At 43.4% G+C, this 17,740-nt stretch overlaps 1 protein-coding gene across 2 annotated transcripts in view; it reads right to left on the bottom strand.

Annotated features, from left to right (window-relative positions):
* ACOXL (acyl-CoA oxidase like) overlaps positions 1–17,740 on the bottom strand; it is an 804,481-nt gene that overhangs the window by 543,405 nt on the left and 243,336 nt on the right. For both annotated transcript variants that reach the window (XM_077283134.1, XM_077283133.1), the window contains exons 6-7: positions 10,229–10,343; positions 9,814–9,900 (exon numbers count right to left, since the gene is read on the bottom strand). In XM_077283134.1, coding sequence (XP_077139249.1) covers positions 9,814–9,900; positions 10,229–10,343 — 202 coding nt within the window. The remainder of the gene's footprint in view (positions 1–9,813; positions 9,901–10,228; positions 10,344–17,740) is intronic.

The raw sequence follows: 17,740 nt of genomic DNA, 5'->3' as shown, positions 1-17,740 counted from the left end.
GATCTTGGTCTCATCAGACCAGAGAACCTTTAACCAGTCAGTCTCAGAGTCCTCCAAGTGATCATGAGCAAACTGTAGACGAGCCTTGACATGACGCTTTGAAAGTAAAGGTACCTTACGGGCTCGTCTGGAACGGAGACCATTGCGGTGGAGTACGATACTTATGGTATTGACTGAAACCAATGTCCCCACTGCCATGAGATCTTCCCGGAGCTCCTTCCTTGTTGTCCTTGGGTTAGCCTTGACTCTTCGGACAAGCCTGGCCTCGGCACGGGAGGAAACTTTCAAAGGCTGTCCAGGACGTGGAAGGCTAACAGTAGTTCCATAAGCCTTCCACTTCCGGATGATGCTCCCAACAGTGGAGACAGGTAGGCCCAACTCCTTGGAAAGGGTTTTGTACCCCTTGCCAGCCTTGTGACCCTCCACGATCTTGTCTCTGACGGCCTTGGAATGCTCCTTTGTCTTTCCCATGTCGACCATGTATGAGTGCTGTTCACAAGTTTGGGGAGGGTCTTAAATAGTCAGAAAAGGCTGGAAAAAGAGATAATTAATCCAAACATGTGAAGCTCATTGTTCTTTGTGCCTGAACTACTTCTTAATACTTTAGGGGAACCAAACAGAATTCTGGTGGGTTGAGGGGTTGAATAACAAATGACCCTCTGAAAAAACTTTTCCCAATTTAAAAAAAATAAAATAAACAAAGAAATAACATTCTTTTTTGCTGCAGTGCATTTCACACTTCCAGGCTGATCTACAGTCCAAATGTCACAATGCCAAGTTAATTCCAAATGTGTAAACCTGCTAAATCTGCAGGGGGTTGAACACTACTTGTAGGCACTGTATATATATATATATATATATATATATATATATATATATATATATATATATAATATATATATATATATATATATATATATATATAGGTTATGAAGAATATTTGCTTTTAAAACGATGTGTACATTTGTGAATTTCAATGCGATCTTAACATGAGCTTTTACATACAGAGAACTGCTGTATGTAAAAGCTCATGTTAACCCCTTCCCGACATTTGACGTACTATCCCGTCGAGGTGGGGTGGGCCCGTATGACCGCCGACGGGATAGTACGTCATAGCCGATCGGCCGCGCTCACGGGGGGAGCGCGGCCGATCGCGGCCGGGTGTCGGCTGCATATCGCAGCTGACATCCGGCACTATGTGCCAGGAGCGGTCACGGACCGCCCCCGGCACATTAACCCCCGGCACACCGCGATCAAACATGATCGCGATGTGCCGGCGATGCAGGGAAGCATCACGCAGGGAGAGGGCTCCCTGCGGGCTTCCCTGAGCCCCCCGCAGCAACGCGATGTGATCGCGTTGCTGCGAGGGTCTTACCTCCCTCCCTGCCTGCTCCAGACCCGGATCCAAGATGGCCGCGGATCCGGGTCCTGCAGGGAGGGAGGTGGCTTCACAGACGCCTGCTCAGAGCAGACACTGTGAAGCAGCCTGTACTTCTCGCAGATCGGTGATCTGTCAGAGTGCTATGCAAACTGGCAGATCACCGATCTGTATTGTCCCCCCCTGGGGCAAAGTAAAAAAGTAAAAAAAAAAATTTCCAAATGTGTAAAAAAAAAATAAAAAAAAATATTCCAAAATAATGAAAAAAAAAAAAAAATTCCCATAAATACATTTCTTTATCTAAATAAAAAAAAACAAACAATAAAAGTACACATATTTAGTATCGACGCGTCCGAAACGACCCAACCTATAAAACTGGCCCACTAGTTAACCCCTTCAGTAAACACCGTAAGAAAAAAAAAAAAAAAACGAGGCAAAAAACAACGCTTTATTACCATACCGCCGAACAAAAAGTGGAATAACACGCGATCAAAAAGACTGATATAAATATCCATGGTACCGCTGAAAACGTCATCTTGTCCCGCAAAAAACAAGCCGCCATACAGCATCATCAGCAAAAAAATAAAAAAGTTAGAGAATAAAGCGATACCAAAATAATTATTTTTTCTATAAAATAGTTTTTATCGTATAAAAGCGCCAAAACATAAAAAAAATGATATAAATGAGATATCGCTGTAATCATACTGACCCGACGAATAAAACTGCTTTATCAATTTTACCAAACCCGGAACGGTATAAACGCCTCTCCCAAAAGAAATTCATGAATAGCAGGTTTTTGGTCATTCTGCCTCACAAAAATCGGAATAAAAAGCGATCAAAAACGGTCACGTGTCCGAAAATGTTACCAATAAAAACGTCAACTCGTCCCGCAAAAAACAAGACCTCACATGACTCTGTGGAGCAAATGTGGAAAAATTATAGGTCTCAAAATGTGGAGACGCAAAAACTTTTTTGCTATAAAAAGCGTCGCTGGTTTCACACTTCCGTTTTTGTCTGCAGCGTTTTTTGCACAAAAAAACGCATGCGTTTTTTCCCTATATTTAACATTGAAAACGCATGCGGTTTTTTTGTACGCGTTTGGTCGCGTTTTCAAACGCATGCGGTTTTTTTCTGCATGCGTTCATTTTCAGAAATACAACCTGCAGTATTTTCTTGCGTTTTTAAGCACATGCGTTTGTTTGCGTTAAAAACGCATGCATTTTTATCGAAAAAAACAGAAAACACACTGAAAAGCCACCCACCACCATCAAGGTGATAAAGGGATCCAAACCCTAACCCTAACTCTACCCCTAACCTCACCCCTAACCGTTTAATGAACATTTTCTGACAGTCATAGTGCCACGTATTTCAGTGCCACGTATTTCAGTGCCACGTATTTCAGTGCCACGTATTTCAGTGCCATGTATTTCAGTGCCACGTATCACGTATTTCAGTGCCACGTGTTTCAGTGCCACGTATTTCAGTGCCACGTATCACGTATTTCAGTGCCACATATTTTAGTACCACGTATTTCAGTTGCACGTATTTCAGTGCCACGTATTTCAGTGCCACGTATTTCAGTGCCACGTATTTCAGTGCCACGTATCACGTATTTCAGTGCCACGTGTTTCAGTGCCACGTATCACATATTTCAGTGCCACGTATTTCAGTGCCACGTATTTCAGTGCCACGTATTTCAGTGCCACGTATTTCAGTGCCACGTATTTCAGTGCCACGTATTTCAGTGCCACGTATTTAAGTGCCACATATCACATATTTCAGTGCCACTTATTTAAGTGCCACATATTTCAGTGCCACGTATTTCAGTGCCACGTATTTCAGTGCCACGTATTTCAGTGCCACGTGTTTCAGTGCCACGTATTTAAGTGCCACGTATCACGTATTTCAGTGCCACGTATTTCAGTGCCACGTATTTCAGTGCCACGTATTTTAGTGCCACGTATTTCAGTGCCACGTATTTCAGTGCCACGTATTTCAGTCACGTTTAGGGTTAGGGGTAGGGTTAGGGTTAGGGCTAGGGTTGGAGGTAAAGTTAGGGTTGGGGCTAAAGTTAGGGTTGGGGCTAAAGTTAGGGTTAGGGTTTGGATTACATTTACGTTTGGATTAGGGTTGGGATTAGAATTATGGGTGTGTCAGGGCTAGGGGTGTGGTTAGGGTTACCGTTGGGATTAGGGTTAGGGGTGTGTTTGGGTTAGGGTTTCAGGTAGAATTGGGGGGTTTCCACTGTCCAGGCACATCAGGGGCTCTCCAAGCGCGACATGGCGTCCAATCTCAATTCCAGCCAATTCTGCGTTGAAAAAGTAAAACAGTGCTCCTTCCCTTCCGAGCTCTCCCGTGCGCCCAAAAAGGGGTTTACCCCAACATATGTGTTATCAGCGTACTCGGGACAAATTGAACAACAACTTCTGGGGTCCAAGTTCTCTTGTTATCCTTAGGAAAATAAAAATTTGGGGGGCTAAAAATCATTTTTGTGGGAAAAAAAAGATGTTTTATTTTCACGGCTCTGCATTATAAACTGTAGTGAAACACTTGGGGGTTCAAAGTTCTCACAACACATCTAGATAAGTTCCTTGGGAGGTCTAGTTTCCAATATGGGGTCACTTGTGGGGGGTTTGTACTGTTTGGGTACATCAGGGGCTCTGCAAATGCAACGTGACACCTGCAGACCAATCCATTTAAGGCTGCATTCCAAATGGCGCTCCTTCCCTTCCAAGCTCTGTCATGCGCCCAAACAGTGGTTCCCCCCGACATATGGGGTATCAGCGTACTCAGGACAAATTGGACAACAACTTTTGGGGTCTAATTTATCCTGTTACCCTTGTGAAAATACAAAACTGGGGGCTAAAAAATCATTTTTGTGAAAAAAAAAAAAAGAATTTTTATTTTCACGGCTTTGCGCTATAAACTTTAGTGAAACACTTGGGGGTTCAAAGTTCTCAAAACACATCTAGATAAGTTCCTTGGGAGGTCTAGTTTCCAATATGGGGTCACTTGTGGGGGGTTTGTACTGTTTGGGTACATCAGGGGCTCTGCAAATGCAACGTGACGGCTGCTGACCAATCCATTTAAGTCTGCATTCCAAATGGCGCTCCTTCCCTTCCGAGCTCTGTCATGCGCCCAAACAGTGGTTCCCCCCCACATATGGGGTATCAGCGTACTCAGGACAAATTGGAAAACAAATTTTGGGGTCCAATTTATTCTGTTACCCTTGTAAAAATACAAAGCTGGGGGCTAAAAAATCATTTTTGAGAAAAAAAAAAAAATTATTTTCACGGCTCTGCGTTATAATCTGTAGTGAAACACTTGGGGGTTCAAAGCTCTCAAAACACATCTAGATAAGTTCCTTAGGGGGTCTACTTTCCAAAATGGTGTCACTTGTAGGGAGTTTCAATGTTTAGGCACATCAGGGGCTCTCCAAACGCAACATGGCGTCCCATCTCAATTCCAGTCAATTTTGCATTGAAAAGTCAAATGGCGCTCCTTCCCTTCCAAGCTCTGCCATGCGCCCAAACAATGGTTTACACCCACATATGGGGTATCAGCGTACTCAGGACAAATTGCACAACATTTTTTGGGGTCCAATTTCTTCTCTTACCCTTGGGAAAATAAAAAATTGGGGGCAAAAAGATCATTTTTGTGAAAAAATATGATTTTTTATTTTTACGGCTCTGCATTATAAACTTCTGTGAAGCACTTGGTGGGTCAAAGTGCTCACCACACATCTAGATAAGTTCCTTAGGGGGTCTACTTTCCAAAATGGTGTCACTTGTAGGGAGTTTCAATGTTTAGGCACATCAGGGGCTCTCCAAACGCAACATGGCGTCCCATCTCAATTCCAGTCAATTTTGCATTGAAAAGTCAAATGGCGCTCCTTCCCTTCCAAGCTCTGCCATGCGCCCAAACAATGGTTTACACCCACATATGGGGTATCAGCGTACTCAGGACAAATTGCACAACATTTTTTGGGGTCCAATTTCTTCTCTTACCCTTGGGAAAATAAAAAATTGGGGGCGAAAAGATCATTTTTGTGAAAAAATATGATTTTTTATTTTTACGGCTCTGCATTATAAACTTCTGTGAAGCACTTGGTGGGTCAAAGTGCTCACCACACATCTAGATAAGTTCCTTAGGGGGTCTACTTTCCAAAATGGTGTCACTTGTAGGGAGTTTCAATGTTTAGGCACATCAGGGGCTCTCCAAACTCAACATGGCGTCCCATCTCAATTCCAGTCAATTTTGCATTGAAAAGTCAAATGGCGCTCCTTCCCTTCCAAGCTCTGCCATGCGCCTAAACAATGGTTTACACCCACATATGGGGTATCATCGTACTCAGGACAAATTGTACAACAACTTTGGGGGTCCATTTTCTCCTGTTACCCTTGGTAAAATAAAACAAATTGGAGCTGAAATAAATTTTGTGTGAAAAAAAGTTAAATGTTCATTTTTATTTAAACATTCCAAAAATTCCTGTGAAACACCTGAAGGGTTAATAAACTTCTTGAATGTGGTTTTGAGCACCTTGAGGGGTGCAGTTTTTAGAATGGTGTCACACTTGAGTATTTTGTATCATATAGACCCCTCAAAATGACTTCAAATGAGATGTGGTCCCTAAAAAAAAATGGTGTTGTAAAAATGAGAAATTGCTGGTCAACTTTTAACCCTTATAACTCCGTCACAAAAAAAAATTTTGGTTCCAAAATTGTACTGATGTAAAGTAGACATGTGGGAAATGTTACTTATTAAGTATTTTGCGTGACATATGTCTGTGATTTAAGGGCACAAAAATTCAAAGTTGGAAAATTGCAAAATTTTCAAAATTTTCGCCAAATTTCCATTTTTTTCACAAATAAACGCAAGTTATATCGAATAAATTTTACCTTTAACATGAAGTACAATATGTCACGAGAAAACAATGTCAGAATCGCCAAGATCCGTCAAAGCGTTCCAGAGTTATAGCCTCATAAAGGGACAGTGGTCAGAATTGTAAAAATTGGCCCGGTCATTAACGTGCAAACCACCCTTGGGGGTGAAGGGGTTAAAATCGCATTGCATACGGATTTCATATGGTTACTAGATGCAAGGAAATTGCATCCTCGCATTGCAAACGGATTACATACGGATCACCATACGGAGAACATTTGTGCGATTCTCGGCTGTCAAAATTGGACAGATTTTTTATACATTAAGTGTGACTCCAGCCTATAGTGGGTTCTGGTGAATCTCCATTCTCCTCAGCTTGCTGTATAGAGTTATCACCCTGATTGTCAGATGCTGCAGGTTCTGCTGGGAGCAGTTGTTCCCAAAGCTGTGGAGTCGGAGTCGGAGTTAGTTTTGGTTGGAGTCGGAGTCGGTAGAAATGTACCGACTCAGACTCCAGCTTTAAAAAAAATGTATTAGTATTTCATAATTGAACTTTCATATGAATTTTATAAATGTTACTCAAATATATATGTTCTATCAAACTATGAACAACAGTGATAAGCAGTTCTGCTGGAGATAGAGACATTTCTTACTTCTTGTGTGTCACTGTTCTCCACTGCCCTTATCTAATCTTATACTTGGTTAACCTCAGGGTGCCCCAACCCCCCTACTTACAATGTATGAAACTAAAAGTGAAAATGTGTTGAAAATTATTAGTAGTAAAGCTCCTCCTCTAGCTTAGATGTTTACTAGGTGTGCGTCTTCCAAGCATCTCACAGCTGCTACTCAGAAGAGGAAGACTGTAAGAAGTATTATCGTTTCAACAAACTTTGCATCAGTTAACTGTGAGTACATGAGGAATACCAGTATTACTGACCACTATATCAGTTGTACGACCTGGCAATAATTTTGTACAATTGTTTTTAGGAAAAACAATTGTCATTTGGATTGTGAATGCAGAATTAAAAACCTGAGAATGTCAAAGAAGCGTCACATTAAATCAGCTGTATTTGAACATTTCACCATCACTCAAGATAGAAAACATTATGTCTGTCGGTGTATGACAAATGATCCAGACGAAAACAAATGCTGTGAAGCCAAGATCAGTGCATATTCAGGCAAAGATAAAAATGCTCCTACCAGAGCTTCTAATCTAAAGAGACACTTACAGCGCTTTCATCCAGAAGTACTGAAAGCAGTGGATGAGAAAGACTGCATCCAAACCAATGAACCAGTGCCCAGCTCTTCCAGCCAAACAAAGGAGCAGAGAACTTTGCAGCCATCAGTTGCACGATATTTTGTCAGTGACAAAGTTACTGTGACAATGACAGTAGATACATTTAAAAAACAGATCATAGAGCTTGTTGTAAAGGATAGTGTGCCTATTTCATTATTTTCACGACCAGCTTTTGTGTGTCTGAATGGGAAAATGGCCCGCAAGCTTGGTGTTTCTCTGGAGAGAGAGAGAGTATTAGAAAATTAGTAATCGAAGAAGCTTTTAAACAAAAGGAAGAACTTAAAAAAACTCTCAAGGGACGCTTTCTTTTTCTTAAAATGGATGCCTGCACACGTCACAGAGTGAACTATTTTGCCATCAATGTCCGATTTGTTTGTGACAAAAATGAAATAGTTACCAAGACATTGGCAGTAAAAGACACCAAAGCTCATCACACCAGTGAGTTTCTCCAGGTCTTGGTGGAAAAGGTTCTGCAAGACTATGAACTTAAAAAAGAGCAAGTTCTTTCTATCGTAACTGACAATGCTTCAAATATGATAAGTACTATTAAGCTAATGAATGAGAGTAATGATAGTGACCAGCAGCTAGAAGAACATTCTGGGTCCACAGACACAGAAATGTTTGAAATAGAGGAACGCAGTATTGTAACTGAGGAGCAAACTGAAGTTGCTTCAGATGAACAGCAACATGATAGTTTAGATGATCTTGTTGAAACTGTGTCAATACGTTCTTTCATTCATCACATGCGCTGTGTTGTGCATATGCTACAGCTGGCTATAAGAGACAGTCTGCAAGAAGGACATGCTGCTGCACTGATTGGCAAGGTGAGAAAATTGGCTACTGTTGCCAGAACCCCTAAAGTTGACTCAATTTTGAAGAGACGTGCTGGAAAAGGGGCAATTATTGATCAAGCCACACGATGGGGCAGTACTTACTTAATGATTCAGCGCTTGGTTGAACTGAAAACCTTTCTTGTAGACATGGCTAACCCTCAACTGACGCTAAATGAAAGTCAGTGGATCAGGTGACACACATCAAGGAAAATAGAAAAAATTGGAGTCCAACTCAACAGGACTGGATTTTCCTTTTCTTTTTCTTTTTCAAAAGAAAATACAGTGCATACAAAAGAAAAATGTACATGATGTGGGCTCAGGGCCGGAGGGAGTCCGGACATCGGCGTAGTATTAATCCCAATGTCGGAAAGGGGTTAAAGGGACCCACTGAGACTTTCGCCTGGGGCTCATGAAACCCTGAAGCCAGCCCTGGTTCTACCATTGCTCCCCAGCAGCACACCTGCTGTCTTGGGGTCATATTTGACTCCAATCTTTCCTTAACTCCACACATCCGATCATTGGCTTGCTCATGTCATCTACACCTCAAAAAATCTCTAGACTTCAACCTTTTCTTACCTTTCACTCTACAAAAACTCTTACTGTTTCTTTTACTCATCCTCGTTTCGACTATTGCAACTCTCTACTAATCTCTAATGTGCCTGTCGTTTTCAGTGGTTACCCATCCACTAAAGGTTCTAATATAAACTTTTCACTCTCAACAATAAAGCTCTCCACAGTTCTGTAACGCCCTACATCTCCTCCCTGATCTCTATCATTGTACCCGTGCCCTCCATTATACTAATAACCTAAGACTAACATTCTCAATAAGCCGAACCTCCCACTTCCGTCTCCAAGTCTTCTCATGAGCTGCCTTAATTTTGTGAAATACACTATACAGGACAATTCAATTTATTCCCAATACCAACATTTTTAATAGTACCCTAAATAAGCACTTCTTTAGACTGGCCTATCGCTTCACCTCACTTGTTTAACTATTCCAGTTGTGCACTTCCAAAATTTTCTTACAAATCTGGTCTCTCACAGCATCTGTTTACACAGACTGAATACATTTAATAGTACTCTGTATCAGTACATATACAGATACTGGCTGGTGACTGGTTCCTGCAGCATAACTTGAGCACCTTATTTATCATATTGATGGCGGGACCATACATACAATAAAAGCACTTTTTACCATTCTCCTTTCGTGTCTCCCCTATTTTTCATACTTTGCAAGCTTGTGATCAGGGCCCGCACTCCTTTTGTTATCTGTTGAATTATGTGTTTACTTTGATACGTCTCTTTTGTCTGTACAAGTCCCCTCTGAAATGTAAAGTGCTGCCGAATATTTTGGCGCTATAAAAATAAAAATTATTTGACATGTTTAATATCATAATCAGATTTATTACAGTAAAATGCAATACCTTCTTTGTACAGCATGTCTATGGCACCTACACCTGGATAGAGCTTCCCATTGTGGTCACGAATTGGTACAATAAAACAGTGCGGCCCTAGAGAAACAAAAGGTTACATTCAAGTCTACCTTCACATGAACTTATTACCCATTACACTTTACAAATCAATGCTGTGTAATTTATGTGACAGATCAGAACAAGCACTCACATGTTTAGTCTGCATTGGCATACATATTACCTGGCAATGTCTTTTAAGATAGAAAGATATATAATGCAAACATAACCTGAGCTCTAATTAACTTGCTGTCGCCTTGACTGAACCGTCTAGTCATAGAACTGAACAATTGCCTGCATCTTCCAGATGAATGAAGGCAGAGACAATCTTGCAACCCTACTTGTCTGAAGAATAACCAGAGGAACAAACCTTGAGATTTTCCATTTAGAATTAGCTGTGCAAACACAGCAGCATAATTCCCTTTCATTGTATTGCCAATATACATTTTCTCTGCATTCTCACAAGGGGTATGGATAATGAACTCCTGAAGAAACAAAAAAAACAGATAGAATGGTATAAAGATCATGTGGAGAGAGAGAAACAATAAGTTTCCTTTACTGTTATTGACTTTTCTGTTGTAGCCAAACAAGTCTTATTTCTACCTCCATAATGGTTTGTGACATTTTATCAACATATATTTTTATTAAAGTTAGGGTACTGTCACACTCTGCAACTTTCCAACGATCACAACCAGCGATACGACCTGGCCGTGATCGTTGGAAAGTCGTTGTGTGGTCGCTGGAGAGCTGTCACACAGACAGCTCTCCAGCGACCAACGATGCCGAAGGCCCCGGGTAACCAGGGCAAACATCGGGTTGCTAAGCGCAGGGCCGCGCTTAGTAACCCGATGTTTACCCTGGTTACCAGTGTAAAATGTAAAATAACAAACAGTACATACTCACATTCACGTCCCCCGGCGTCCGCTTCCCTGCACTGACTGAGCGCCGGCCGTAACAGCAGAGCGGTGACGTCACCGCTGTGATCTGCTCTCACTTTACGGCCGGCAGTCAGTCAGAGCGGGAAGCAGACGGCAAGGGACCTGACGGACACTGGAATGTGAGTATGTAGTGTTTGGTTATTTTTACTTTTACGATGGTAACCAGGGTAAACATCGGGTTACTAAGCGCGGCCCTGCGCTTAGTAACCCGATGTTTACCCTGGTTACAAGCAAACGCATCGTTGGATCGGTGTCACACACACCGATCCAACGATGACAGCGGGAGATCCAGCGACGAAAGAAAGTTCCAAACGATCTGCTACGACGTACGATTCTCAGCAGGGTCCCTGATCGCTGCTGCGTGTCAGACACTGCGATATCGTATGGATATCGCTGGAACGTCACGGATCGTACCGTCGTAGCGACAAAAGTGCCACTGTGAGACAGTACTCTTACAGTATATGTAGACGAGATTGTTGCAAATCCTTCATGTTAACAGTATTGAAGAAAAAGTGCAGACAGACTCATGTGGCCATTACAAGACTCAAGACAATATACAGACAACAGTTAATTCAGCATAAAATGCAGTGATGTGTAATCAGAAAGATACATATTGCTTAAATCAAGTTTTAAATATTAAACATATTTTTTAATATCACCATCTATACTTAAAAACCCTATACATGCTAATATAGTGTTTCCTCGAAAATAAGCAATAGAATGACTTTACAGGATTTTTGGAGTATGCTTAAGGGTATGTGCACACCATGCAGATTTAGTGCAGTTCTGCAGCGTTTTTTTCTGCAGCAGAAACGCTGCAGAACTGCACTGTGATTTACAGAACAATGTAAATCAATGTGAAAAAAAAAAGCTGTGCACATGGTGCAGAAAAATCCGTGCAGAAACGCTGCAGACTTCAAAGAAGTGCATGTCACTTCTTTTGTGCAGAACTGCAGCGTTTCTGCACCCATTGACTCCCATTCTGTGGGTCAAATCCGCATAAAAACTGCAGATGTAATATACCATCTGCAGATTTTATGCGGATTTGGGTGTCAAAACCGCAGCAGACGGAAGTGATGTCAGGAAAGGAGGAAGTGTGTGGGCGGAGTGTAGTGAAAATGGAGTCGTACAGTCGGATGGGGATCGATGTGAGGCGTATGGTAGAAATGGTATGTATAGTGTCTGTCTGTGTGTCTGTCTGTCAGTCTGTCAGTCAGTAGTGACTCATTGTAGTCATTCGTCGGATGGGACTACTGCTCCCATCGAAATGTGATGATGGGAGAGTTGTCCCATCGTCAGGCGACTGACTACAATGGGTTAAAAACACACACACATATAACATGTAGTACATACTCACCACATACGTCCCCGAAGGCCACCTTCCTCGATCATTCTTCTCCCCCAAAAAAGCAAAAAACTTTTCCGTCGTAATCCATTAATAGGTTGTCCCACGACGTCCTCCGGTGATACACTGCAGGAGTTAATCGCTCCTGCAGTGTATCGGAGCTGCCCGTTCTTTTCCTGGAGCTAAATGAACTCCGGGAGCTCACTTTACGGCAATTGAACTGCTGTATAATTTTTCAGCAGTGTCGTAAAGCGAGAGTCCCAGAGTTCATTGAACGCCGGTAAACTCGCGCGCATGCGCAGGCACACTGCAGGAGCTTTACCTCCTGTCAGTGTGTTTTGGCAGCCATGGAGAGCAGTCACATCTCCTGGTGTGGCTGTTCTCCATGGCAGATCGTCGTGGGACACTCGATATTAATGGACTACGTCGGAAAAGACTACAGATCATCAAGGGATTTGTAAGTATGGTAAAATTTAGAATATTAAAATACTTTTTCCTGTGTCTTTTTTTTGTGTTCAGTAATTTGGGGTTAATAATGGATAGGCGTCTTACAGACGCCTCTCCATTATTAACTGGGGTTAACGTCACCTTACAATGTCAAGGTGACGTTAACCCCTTCATTACCCCATATCCCACCGCTACACGGGAGTGGGAAGAGAGAGGCTAAGCGCCAGATTTGACGCATCTTAAAGATGCGCCATTTCTGGGGCGGCTGCGGGCTGGTAGTTGTAGCCGGGGGGGGGGGGGGGGGCCAATATCCATGGCCCCTCTCTAGGCTATGAATATCAGCCCGCAGCTGTCTGCGTAGCCTTTCTGGCTATAAAATATAGGGGGACCCCATGAAATTTTTTTTCTGGGGTCCTCCTATTTTAATAGCCAGTAAGGCCACGCAGACAGCTGTGGGCTGATATTCATAGCCTGGGAAAATTAACCCCTTCCCTGGCTACAAATTAGCAGCCTGCAGTTGCTGGCTTTCCCTTTCTGGACATGAAAATTGGGCGGGAGCCTACGCCAATTTTTTTTTAGGGGTTAATAATGGATAGGCGTCTTATAGACGCCTCTCCATTATTAACTGGGGTTAACCTTACAATGTCACGGTGACGTTAACCCCTTATTACCCCATATCCCACCGCTACACGGGAGTGGGAAGAGAGAGGCTAAGCGCCAGATTTGGCGCATCTTAGAGATGCGCCATTTCTGGGGCGGCTGCGGGCTGGTAGTTGTAGCTGGGGGGGGCAATATCCATGGCCCCTCTCTAGGTAATGAATATCAACCCTAATCCTAAACGTGACTGAAATACGTGGCACTTAAATACGTGGCACCAAAATATTGTGCCGCTTATATACGTGGCACTTAAATACGTGGCACTTAAATACGTGGCACCGAAATATCGTGGCACTTAAATGCGTGGCACTTAAATACGTGGCACTTAAATACGTGGCACTTAAATATGTGGCACCGAAATATCGTGGCACTTAAATACGTGGCACTTAAATACGTGGCACCGAAATATCGTGGCACATAAATACGTTGCACTTAAATACGTGGCACTACTTTCTTCCCTGTGTTCTTCATTACCAGTACTCATGGTAAGGCCTGTCAGAAAGTGGTTATGGCTTTCCAAAATGGAGATTGAGAAGAGGTTGGACTAGGAAATGACATCACGTAATTTTTTTTTTTTAATCTCTTTATTTAGCTTTAAAAAGCTGACAAAAAAAGCTGACAAATCAGCATAAAAAAACGCACAAAAAACGCACAAAAAAACGCACTAAAAAACTGCACTGAAAAAAACGCACTAAAAACGCATAAAAAACGCAGGTGCGTTTTCTGCCAGAAGATGCAGATTTTGTGCAGAAAATTCTGCACCAAATCTGCATCGTGTGCACATAGCCTAAAACTTAAGCCATACTCCAAAAGAAAATGGAACGCCCACCAGGGCCTGGGGATACTCTGTACCGGGTCCGGTACTTAACGGGGATGTCATGGTGGCTGCGACCCGGTTAGTGGCCCTGGGCGCCCATGTTAAAGGGAATGTCTTTAAAGGGGTTTTGAATAAAGTTTGTGTTTGTGACGCCACCTGTGGTTTTGATCAGTGGGGACCGACGCTTCTTAAAGGCTACTTTCACACATCCGTCTTTTTGTTTCAGGCTAAATCCGGCTCTTTAGAGAAAAACCGGAAAAACTAAAAACCGGAACCGGTTTCCCCCCATTGACTTGTATTAGCGCCGGATCGCGCCGCATGGCCCAGCGTTCCTTCTGTTTTTTTTCCGGATCCGGCTAAAGCATTAAGCTACTTACTGGTAGCTACTTACTGGTAGCGAGAGAGGGGATCCGCCCCTTAGGAACAGGAAACCCACAGATACAAAAGGGTGGCACCTCTCCCACGTATCAGTTGAGTTACAGAGCCTGAGAGGACTACCACAGTTAATGACAAGCAAACACAACATTATATACAGTTAAATACAATATCTTTAATAAAGTAACAATCCAGATACCACTCGTGAGAAAACCACTTTTTTTTTTTTTTTTTTTTCAATCTAAGGATGTGCAACCCCCACGAGAATAGGGAGGGAACTAAGGGTGCTGTCATGGGCCTCCGAAAAATGCCGCTACCAGTAAGTAGCTTAATGCTTTATTCGGACTCCCATGACAGCACCATGAGAGATTTACAGAGATGTAAGCCATTTTAGGGAGGGACCACAGCCTGCAGCACCCTTAACCCGAAGGTGAGATCTGAGGAGAACCCGTCCAACCGATAGTGTTTGAAAAAGGTGGAAGGGGATGACCATGTGGCCGACCTTACATATCTGGTCGATTGACACTCCAGACCTTTCTGCCCAGGATGATGCCATGGCTCGGGTGGAATGCGCCCTCAGAATCTGCGGAGCCGGACCCCACCTGTCGTGTAAGCCAGAGAGATAGCCTCCCTAATCCATTTAGCTAATGTGTATTTTGACGCTCTAACCCCTTTCCTAGGACCTTGGAAGGATAGGAATAGTGCATTATCTTTCTTCCAGTCATTAGTAACTGAAATATATTGTAAAAGGCATCTCCTGACATCTAATGTATGGAGTTCATTTTCTTTAGGGTTAGAAGGATGAGGGATAAATGAAGGCAAAACTATCTCCTGCGATCTGTGAAACTGTGATGCTACCTTTGGTAAGTAGGCTGGGTCCGGCCTAAGGATTACTCTATCCTGTAAAAATTACATATACGGGGGAAGTCTAGAAAGCGCCTGGATGTCTCCTATTCTGCGAGCTGATGTTATAGCTATCAGAAAAGCTGTTTTGAGAGATAACATTTTGATTGAGGCTTCATGTAAAGGCCCCGTCTCACATAGCGAGATCGCTAGCGAGATCGCTGCTGAGTCACAAGTTTTGTGACGCAACAGCGACCTCCATAGCGATCTCGCTATGTGTGACACGTACCAGCGATCAGGCCCCTGCTGCGAGATCGCTGGTCGTGTCGGAATGGCCTGGACCTTTTTTTGGTCGTTGAGGCCCCGCTGACATCGCTGAATCGGTGTGTGTGACACCGATCCAGCGATGTCTTCACTGGTAACCAGGGTAAACATCGGGTTACTAAGCGCAGGGCCGCGCTTAGTAACCCGATGTTTACCCTGGTTACCAGCGTAAATGTAAAAAAAAACAAACAGTACATACTCGCCTTTCGGTGTCCAGGTCCCTTGCCGTCTGCTTCCTGCTCTCACTGACTGCCGGCCGTACAGTGAGAAGTGAGAGCACAGCAGTGACGTTACCGCTGCGCTCTGCTCTCACTGTACGGCCGGATCTCAGTCAGAGCAGGAAGCAGACGGCAAGGGACCTGGACACCGAAAGGCGAGTATGTACTGTTTGTTTTTTTGGTAACCAGGGTAAACATCGGGTTACTAAGCGCGGCCCTGCACTTAGTAACCCGATGTTTACCCTGGTTACCCGGGTGCTGCAGGGGGACTTCGGCATCGTTGAAGACAGTTTCAACGATGCCGAAGTCGTTCCCCTGATCGTTGGTCGCTGGAGAGCGGTCTGTGTGACAGCTCCCCAGCGACCACACAGCGACTTACCAACGATCACGGCCAGGTCGTATCGCTGGTCGTGATCGTTGGTAAATCGCTTAGTGAGACGGGGCCTTAAGGGCTCAAAGGGGTCTTTTGTTTGAGAAGAAAGGACTAGATTTAAGTCCCACGGTACCATTTTATTTCTATGTAACGGTCTAGCTCTACCGACCGCCTTAATGAATCTCGGCACCCAATAGTTGCTAGCAATATTATGCGAGAACAGGGCACCAAGTGCTGATACCTGTACTCTCAGTGTGCTTGTGGAGAGATTTAACTCTAACCCCCTCTGCAGAAATTCTAATATTTGGAGTATTGGTAACCCTTCATTGATGTTAAATTCTGAGGAAGTTAGGAACTTCCTCCAGGTTCTAGAGTAGAGTCTCGTTGTTATCGGCTTTCTACTTTTTAAAAGGGTATCAACCAAATTAGAGGAGAAGCCTTTATTTTTTAATAATGACAGCTCAAACTCCAAGCCGTTAAATGGAGTCCCTTCACTTGTGGATGGAATACCGGCCCCTGGAAAAGTAAATTCGGAATGTCTGGTAGCACCCAGGGATCGCCTACTGACATTGTCCTGAGCCATGCGAACCAGGTTCTCCTGGGCCAGAAAGGAGCAATCAGAATGACCTTCACACGATCTTCTCTGATTTTCCTCACCACTAGAGGTAACAGGTTCAACGGTGGGAAGGCGTAAGCCAGAGTAAAATCCCATTTTATGAGGAATGCATCCACTGCCAGCGGATTTTCCCTGGGATTTAGAGAACAAAAGTCTTTTACTTTTTTGTTGTCTTTTGTAGCAAATAGGTCCACCACTGGCCGACCCCATCGGCGGACAATCTGCTTGAAGATGTCTCCATTTAGAGACCATTCCCCTTGTCTTAGAATAATGGGGCTGAGAAAGTCTGCTTTTATATTCTCCTTTCCTCTAATGTGGAGAGCAGTCAAAGATTGAAAATCCTCTTCTGCCATCCGGAACAGGCGATCTGTGACCTGCATCAGAGTCTCGGAACGTGTTCCACCTTGAGGATTTATATAGGAGACTGCCACCTGGTTGTCTGAGAGGATCCTGACATGGTGGCCCTGCAGATACATGAGGAGTTTTTTAACTGACAACTCAATTGCCAATAATTCCCTCTGATTGGATGAAGATGTTGTGTATGGTTCCCATTGACCATGAACCACAATGTCATCCATGTGAGCCCCACACCCTGAGGAGCTAGCATCCGTAGTTATCACCCGGGATACATCTATTATCCAGGGAACTCCTGCCGACAAATTATCCCTATCCAGCCACCAATTTAGGGATTCGAGAGTCGCCGGTTTCAAAGTTATTTTTTCCCCCAATACACCCCTCAAGATCTTGACATTAATCAAAACATCTTTCTGAAGGGGTCTAGAATGAAATTGTGTCCACCTTACCGCTGGGATGCAAGATGTGAGGGACCCCAGCAGGGACATAGCTTGTCGAAGGGTCATAGAGGGTGTATTAATCGCTTTTAATACTTGATGTCGAATCTGACTTAATTTATTTTCTGGAAGGAGACA

This window comes from Ranitomeya variabilis, chromosome 2, assembly GCF_051348905.1.
Source record: "Ranitomeya variabilis isolate aRanVar5 chromosome 2, aRanVar5.hap1, whole genome shotgun sequence".
In the NCBI taxonomy this organism is placed as follows: domain Eukaryota; kingdom Metazoa; phylum Chordata; class Amphibia; order Anura; family Dendrobatidae; genus Ranitomeya; species Ranitomeya variabilis.
This window is presented reverse-complemented; position numbering and strand designations above follow the sequence as displayed.